At 42.9% G+C, this 8890-nt stretch overlaps 1 protein-coding gene across 1 annotated transcript; it reads left to right on the forward strand.

Annotated features, from left to right (window-relative positions):
- The first annotated feature begins 2912 nt into the window (after positions 1-2912).
- TMEM74 (transmembrane protein 74) lies at positions 2913-3872 on the forward strand. Its single transcript, XM_077808857.1, has one exon. The coding sequence runs from the start codon at positions 2913-2915 to the stop codon at positions 3870-3872; it is 960 nt and encodes a 319-aa protein (XP_077664983.1).
- Positions 3873-8890: the final 5018 nt, after the last annotated feature.

An 8890-nucleotide genomic window follows, 5' to 3' on the forward strand; every position in this document is an offset into this window, starting at 1 on the left:
AGGGGGCAGTTCATCTGTGGTCTTCCTGTTTGTGACAAAAACAAAATAAGAGAGTTCATTATTACCGCTGACTGTGAGTGATTCACATGTGTTCCTCACCACACAAATACAACGGTAGCACAACTTTATCTTTCATAATTCAGAATGAGAACACAGGATGACACAGCTGACTGCTCCCTAAAGCAGAGAGGCAAACTCATCCCACCTTACTTTAAGTTGGTTCTCTGCAGCCTGGCTGCTGAAAGACTCAGATCACAGAGCTCCCTAGCCTGCAAGCCGGACCAGGAAACCCCTTACAAATTAACGTTTTCAATACAACACACAGCAGAGCATAGGTTGCTCTGATTTGCACCAGGGATAGTCAGGCAATGACCACTGCCGAGACTATGAGAGCCGCACAGGAGGCTTTAAATCACATATACATTCCACCCCTACTTAGCACAGTTTGGCCAGAACAAAGAATCCAGCCCTCTGTGTTGTCAGTCTATTGCATTCAGATGTAGTAGTAGATTCCCACAGCCAGGCCTACTTATCTCTTTAAAGCAGATTTTTTTTTTAATCCAGGCTATTGTTGTGCTACCATCATAAGTCTCATTATAAGTCCATTGGTCCCATCTCTTACTCCATGTTGTCTTTTGTGTGACAAATGTTGCTTACTTCTCACACTCATTTGACGAATCTTTTAACCAGCTCTTATTTGTATGTGCAGAATATGTGTTATGCATTCTGCTTTCCACCTCCACACCTCAGATCTTTCGCAACAATAATTTATATACTTTAAAAAAAAATGCTGTTAACCCTTTACTAACCACAGCCACCAAAGTGGGAACAAGAAACATCAAGGGCTGGACTGCAGCTTTGCCATTTTACCTGTGCATAGGGTGGCGGTGATGCACTCACAGAAGGAATTGTGCCTCAGAAAGGTATGATTACCTCCCTGTTTCCCCCCTTGCTCTAGGGAATAATAGTATATTATTTGTCCACACCAGCAACACAGGTTGGTACATGATGGGGCGGTCATGATGGGTGGGACTGTCCTTACCCTGATACAGAAAGTGTGTAACCAAGAGGTGACCATGTCTGTCAGAGCATCACTAGCTCTTGCGATTTTATCATGAGTCCTATGATATTTGCTGTTTTTCCTAACGTCTCAACTCCTGGAGCCCTCTTGGTTGTGGAGAAAAGCTTGAAACATGAACCCCAAAGGCTCAAAACACAAAAGGAACCCAACATTTACTTTCATTGTTTTAAATCTCATGACTTTTAAATCTCATACGTTTTGGGGGCCTGACTCATGGTTGCTGACTGCTCGGGTTTGATAATACTGCTACCCACAGGGATATTATTGGATGAGTGGGAGACCCCGTAGCCCTCACTGAAACCTAGAGGAACATTTTGGAGCGGAAAAGTGGCAAAAGTGGCTCGCTGCTGTTGTTACTTAAACAGGGAGGACTGGGTAAATGGCTAGTGTGTGTTGGTTCAAGTTGAACAGAGCCCCTTCCCTCGCCCTCTCTCTTGCCTCACTGCAGGCAGCCAGAACAGTCCCCTTGTATAAAAACTACATCTCCCAGAAGGCAGCCTGGGTGCCCCTCCCAGCCGGCACGCTCTCTCCTCTTCTCCCACGCCCCCTCCCCAACCTCCGGCAGAGGCTGCAGGACGGCGGAACGTGGAGGGCTACAAGTGCTTCTCTAGCAGACTTTCACAGAGCAGCCTAGGAAATGCAACAATCATCCGCCAAATGGATGCAAACAGAAGAGAGAGGTAAGTGCGCCGGGAATGTGAGCATTCTGCAGGGAAGACGAGCTGCAATAGGGCTGGGTTATCATGTCTGCACTTGGCAGTTAAAACCCTAAAAGACAGTACGTCTAAAAAGATGCTTTTATCAGTTGTGTCACCCAAATATACTTGAATCCAAATACTCTTGGATTATGTAGCTTGCGTTTTATAACTCAGTAGATTCCTACTTGGACAGTGCAAAGCCCCATGACTGAGCACTGTCCAGTAGAGATTTTTAAAACAAAAACAAAAAACAAACCTATATATATATTTAGTTTGTAGCAGAAATTTCTTTAACAAACAGAGCATTTGGCTACAAGGTTTTTTTTTTGTTTTTCTTGTTATAATTAATTAATTGTAGATGGAGAAGTAACATCCGTCTTTGAGTCATCAGTCTTTGAGGCATAATTTCATTCCAAATGCTCTTAATCAAACTGGAGATCTGCTATAGGAAAGCACTGCTTTCCCCCGGGATTATCAGATTTCCACCAGAGAATATAGATCCTGGATTACTGAGCTACATGGGATTTGCCTGTATCTTTCTAATTACATTGTGAATCTGAATTTAGGCTTCCTTTTTAAAAAAGAAGAGAAAAGAAGAAGTTGTGTGCTTTTTATAAATAAAATGATAACTCTGTGCTCTGACATTTTTATAGATGATAACTATGATTCTCTTTTTTTTTTTTATTTTAGATGGCTTATTGCCTTAATTGGATATTGGTGTCAAAGGTTGATTAGAGTCCCTAATAGATTTTGGATCTGCAAGAGGATTGCAGTTTTAAACACTTGATTAAAACAATCGCATTTGCTATTTTCCCCTTGAACAGTTGTGAGAGGAAGAATAATATATGATGTTTGTGTTACTTTCCTGTTGGTTTCTTAATGCATCATGAGGTGTTTATTTTACCCCTTGCTGTTTCATTTGCAGACTGAAAAGAAATACATGTCAAAGGGAATTTGTTTAATCATTTAGCAACTGAAACAAGCCATATCCCTAGCAAAATATTGGTTAGCGGATAGAACATTGCTTTGAGGCAACAACTCGTGTACCATGTTATCACTTGATTGTATTATTGACAGAGTTTCCTGAAGCATGGCTTAGATTAAAAGCCGCGGCTTGCTAGAGAGGAGTTCTGATGGCTTGTATGGAGCTTCTGTACCTCACCAAGAAGGGTAGGCGATCGGATCTGTGCAACAACGTGGACTGGAGTTTGCAAGCCCCTCCCTACGAACAGCAGAGAGATGGGGACGATATGGGGGCTAGAACAGCAGCTGCGGTGGCAGCTCTCTGCTGCGATAGGCACTGCAAGTCTACACAAAGGGCAGCCACAGCAGGTCCCACCCAAGCACCCCTTTCCTCCACTCCTACCCCCTCCTTCTCCTGGCAGCATGCAGCAGCATCAAGCAGCATCCAGCCCTGCTGCCAGCCAGCTCACTTGGATGGAGAAGAGGAAGCAGAAAAGAAGAGAGCCTGCTGCCGTGCCCAGGAACTGGAGACATCGTTTACTTATATGGATGAAAATGTCAATCTGGAGCATATGAGAAACGCCCCTTCTTCTGTGAAGAGTTGCTGCCAGGTTCCCCCTGCCCAGCATAGCTCCTGTACAGAGATCCCACCCGAATGGGCTCATGATCCTCCCTCCCTGATCGCTGAGGAAGAAGATGATACTGGATCAGAAGCTGCTTCAGGGAACTCTATAGACTATGGGTTCATTAGTGCCATCTTGTTCCTGGTTAGTGGGATTTTGCTAGTTATTATTTCCTATGTGGTGCCCAGAGATGTGACTGTGGATCCTAACACTGTAGCAGCCAGGGAGATGGAGCGACTGGAGAATGAGAGCGCTAGAATCGGGGCTCACTTGGATAGGTGTGTGATCGCTGGGCTATGTCTCTTAACTCTGGGTGGTGTGGTGCTGTCCAGTTTATTAATGATGTCTATGTGGAAAGGGGAGCTGTACAGGAGGAACAGATTAGCATCCTCCCAGGAATCTGCAAAGCTGTATGGTTCTTTCAATTTTAGAATGAAACCCAGCACAAATGATAATACACTAGAGTTATCATTAGTAGAAGAAGATGCATTTGCCATAGATAATTAGCACTGTCATGATTTTTAAGGCAGTATTTCTACAGGAAAATATGTTCTATTAAAGAAAACAAATACAACTAAAGATAGGTAGTAATTCAGTTTAATTGCCTGGCAATACATGTCTTTCCTTAAACTCTGTAACTGAATGTTTGCATTATATGGACATTTGTTTTTTAAGGAAAACCTGCTAGGGATAATGTAATCAATATAAATGACACTTTCTTATCTAAACCACTGAATAAAAATAAATTGGTGATAATCAGGTTCCCCAGATCTCCTTTATACTGTTTTTAAAATATTTCCCCCTATTTAATTTCTTCGTACCCAATACAAAACACTATCATCCTGCCGTGTTTGAAAGCTGTTAATTATTACACCCTACATGAGGATTATTAACAGTCTGCTTGGTAATATAGTAAGGGAGAGACCAAGTCTGGCATTTAATCCCAGCAATTAAGGGTGACAGTTTTTTATACTTTCTTTTTTAAACTGACCCCTTTTTTTTCCTGACATGAAAGCCCAGAAAATACCAGTAGTTCATCATGTATTCATTGAAAGCACAGATGTCTAATTTAGAATTGTCCACCTTCCAATTCACAGACCTTCAGTTTTCTCCAAGTAATTGTATAACCAGTGATGATTATTAAAAATGTGAAGTATGGGTGTGGTGCAGGGGAGTGAATAGCTCAGGCCATGGGTAATAGGATAAAAAGGGCCTTTCACCTCTACATCAGCAGTTCAACTTCACTCCAGATCGGCAGTGACTGAAAATAGTTAACTTGTGATGGCTTTTTTGTGGCCTTTGTGAAATAAGTCTAGTTCCAAATGAACAGATGCCAGGGTAGAAAAACTGCCATAAATTGTCACCAATTGACCTCCTTGTTGGGAGTCTCAAAAAAGCCAAAGATTGAAAGAGGATGAAGACTGAAACCTCTCTTCCAACAGAGGTTTGAAGCAAGTTGTTGGGCTGTGAGTGTGCTGAGGCTGCCTGTGTCAGACCCGTTCTCTTGAAAAATAGATTTTAATACACTAAGGCTGCCAACTGTGCACCTTTCACAACCAGTGACAAAAGAAAAAGGAGCTGCGTTCTACATGGGTCAGAGCAATAACTTTCTGTGCTCCACCAATCAGCAACCTACTTGATATTTTAAAATATTGACTTCTACAAACAATTGTCAGAAAATAAAGGTTAGATATCTAGCAATCAGACTGCCTGGGCACTGAGTTCATAGAGTGTAGTAGCTGGTCAAAGAAAGGTGATGTTACTAGTGAAGTCTGTGTAGCACAATGGCCAACGATTAAATGCTGAGGGAATTTACTTGGATGTCTGACATCTTCAATGGAATGCTAAAATAGATGTGATTTTTGTACCTTTGTTTTAAGGGAAAAAATGAAAAATGTTGTTGGTCAGTAGTATGATTTTTTTAATATACACTGGTTAGGTATAAGCTGATCCACTGGCAAGATCAAAGAGTAGCTAAGGGATCTATCATCTGTTCACATTGTCCCTAACATTTTGGCCATGGAGTTTTAATAGACATTCATAGCTTGACTGCCACAGTATTGCCTGCCCCATGCATTAAAAAATCATGAATCAGCCCCCTCCCAACCCCCCAAAAATCATGACATTGGTTTAAAAATGGAGGATTTCATCTTAAATATTTGAGGGATTTTATTTGCCTTCTAAGATTTGAGCCTTTAGGGTGCCTTCAAGTCACATTTTCAAGCTTCTCTCCTCAGCCATGAGGGACAGAAATTTACTTTCTTTTTTGAGTGAAAGTTGAGATTCTCATGAAAACACTTGACTCCAGGAGCTAGGGCTGGAAGAAAAACACCAAATAGCATGAGACTCCTGACAAAATAATCAGAGAGCTGGCAACACTCTGAGTACTATAGTTCTTGGGCCTGATTCTCCACTGCTTTGTGATTTTGCACTGGTGTAAATGACTGTAATAATACCTAGCTCTTATGGAGCTCTTCCTCCCTAGATCTTAGTGTGCTTTACAGAGGAGGGCAATATCATTATCCCTATTTTACAGATGGGGAAAACTGAGGCACAGGGCATTGACGTGATTTGCTCAAGGTCACCCAGAAAACCAGGGACAGAGCTAGAAATTTAATGCTGGTCTCCTAAGTCCTATTCCAATATGCTGTTCACTAAACCACGCAGTCTGCCCTCCACAGGTTCAGGGTAACAGAGAATCAGCCCCTCCTTGTCGGATTCTGGAGTCTAAGATTTTACATTATCACCTTGGAGACTGGCTAACAGGCTGTTAATTCTCAATCTTGCATGACTAGTGAAGATCATGAATGCAACCCTTTGCTCTCACATGAATAGTAACCCACACTGATAGTTGCACTGTCTTTGCAGAGCATGTTCACAGTAAATATCTGCTTTGAAACACAAGGTATTCTTATAAGCAGATTGACAACAGTTTATGACTCAAAGCAGGAAAGGGGGAAAATAAACTTGAACTGTGCTCTGCTAATGGGCCTTCCCAGGCTCTGATTAATTATGTCTGGTGATCAGCTTGTCTTCTATGGTCTTTCTTTTAATGCTGCCCCATGTGACTGGAGGGAGGATTTAATTCAATATGAAAAGTATGGAAATCCCTTCCTTCGCACCTCTATTTTGGTGGGTAGCAGGAGGGCATGATGAGGGAAAACACTGAATAACCTATCGTTAGCTGGCCTATTATGCCTTTCCCTCTGGCTGATCATAAGACAAATGCAGGACTTGTGTTTGGTATTCACTCCTTTGTGGTTCAGATAGTTGTATGTGCTTGCTCTGGGATTCCCCTCATACAAATTTATGCAGTTAAAGGTTTGGACAGCCTAAGAAATCTATTTGAATTTCCAAGGTGCCCACTGATGTAGCACCCAGAAGGATTGGAACACATTCCTGTCTTCCGCTGTTTGCATACTGCGTATCTGTAAGGAATGCCATGTTGTGCCGATGCTTTAATGTTGGCCCTGCAGAGAGGTGGCACTTCTAGTCTCAAGCCATGACTGCCCTTCTATGGGTGTCTACACTGCACACTAAGCCCAGGCTCTGACTCAGGGTTGAGCCCAAGTCTGTCCACCCAAATCTGTCTGGCTTGGGTCAGCAAGTACTCAAGACACCAGTCCTAGGACCCTGCTAGGCGGGTAGGTGAGCGCTTGAGTCTCCCGGTGACTCTGGTCCAAGTCCTGTCATTTTGAAGTCTGGACACGTGTCAAGCCGCAGACCTGAGTCAGAAGATCTGACTGGATGCACTAGCACAGCTATGAGACCCAGTCCAACAACTGTAAATCCAGGTTTACAATGCAGCTTGGATGCTCAAATATGGGCTTGGAAACACTGAGTCAACACGCCTATGTCCCACAGACACGGACTTAGTGTGCAGTGTAGACTTTCCTCAGTTTCACTGCTTGGCACTTATGGGAGCAGATTACAATGCAATTGTAACGAATGCACAAAGGGAGGAGTGTGTGTGTTTGGGGAGCTTGCATTCCTACAGCCCTGTGGATGTGCTATCATTAATCCAGTTCTTATCAGGATTAGCTTTCTAAACTCAAAAATAACTCTCCTTATGTGGAGGTAGAAGCTGTTTTGGCCCATTGGAATCGGGCAGAATGGTAAGTGGAGTCACTGAGAATTAGAAGACATACAAGGAGGCTTCTTCCCCTGCTCATCTCTTGCTCCAATCTGCTACTGACTCATACTAGTAGCAGATAACTACCCAAACAGTGCTGACTCACCGTGATGGTTGGAGGTGTGGCATTCTGTCTGCCCCTGCGCTGCTTTTTAGGGATGGCCGTGGGAGTAATGTGGGCCCACAGGGCTCACTTACCCCTACGTGTTCAGACCTGAGGGCCAGTGAAGACTCAGAGGGAAGATGGGTGGAGGATTACAACTTCCCCTTACACTGCTGAGTGAGCTTCTGAGGACATGATGTGGCCCTTATTGAGAAGCCTGAGCAGGCAGACCCTAACCAGATTTCTTCTACTGTTATTTGTCCATAGATGGTGATAGGGTGAAGAAACCTGTTTTTTTTCCCACTGATGCTAGCCACTGTAGTGTGTCACACTGCGTGTGATGAGAGCCCTTAGACTGGAGAGGAGTCCAACTGGAAGTGCTGCACTCTGACTTTTCAGTCTTACAGTTAAAAAGTCTAAAAGAGAAGCTGTCAATTTTGAGCTTGGATGGATATATTTAAATTTATTTTTTAACTATACATGTGTAAAATTGGAGTGCATATTATAACGGCAGGAAGATCTGAAAAAGATCACCAATTTTTGAGGCTGTAAAGATCACACATTTTTGTAAGAACCGTGGCAGGCCTTATTGCAGATTATTAGCACTCCCTTTATTGTCAGCATATTATTAAGTGAGACGATTTCTGACACTTTGTAAAAGCATTTCACAGATCATGAGTGAATTATTTTAAAATGAGCCCACAGGTTTTCCATGAATGTTTTAGGCAGAGAAGCCAACAAAATGGTGTCTATGCACTGCACAATTGGGAGAAATCTGGAAATTTAAATAATATAATCTATGTGGGTTTTTTTTGCTTTGGTGTTACTGTATAAAGGGGAGGGAAAGCTTCCAGAGTAGGAAATGCAGGGGGAGGTAGGAAACAGAACTATTCGGACTTCCCCATGACCCATATTGAGATAGGCTGGAAGGGGTTGGTGGTGATATAAATGAAGCCTGTCACTTCTAGATCGCTAGTTCTAGTAGAGTACAGTATGGTAGTGACCCAACAGTTCACAATGGACAAATGTTCACATCACAAAAATAGCCACCCCAATTGGCACCCTTGCAGGCAGACTCAGCAGAGGGTCCAGGGATTGGCTGGGTGAGGAGAATGAATTATTGCCCCATTACAGACAGAAGCGATTTCTCCTGGTCTGATTTGAAGCACATTGATGAAGCAGCATGGGGGAAGCTTGCTCTCTTGTTCCCCATGCTGTACCTAATGTAGGGATTGATAGAAAACTTCATTCTTCAGGGATGTAAATCTGGCACTTTTCCTGAGGGCCAAA

This window comes from Eretmochelys imbricata, chromosome 2, assembly GCF_965152235.1.
Source record: "Eretmochelys imbricata isolate rEreImb1 chromosome 2, rEreImb1.hap1, whole genome shotgun sequence".
Lineage (NCBI taxonomy): Eukaryota > Metazoa > Chordata > Testudines > Cheloniidae > Eretmochelys > Eretmochelys imbricata.

Excerpts from the sequence above, each read along its gene's own strand:
- TMEM74 (XM_077808857.1), top strand. The coding sequence starts at position 2,913 with ATGGCTTGTATGGAGCTTCTGTACCTCACCAAGAAGGGTAGGCGATCG.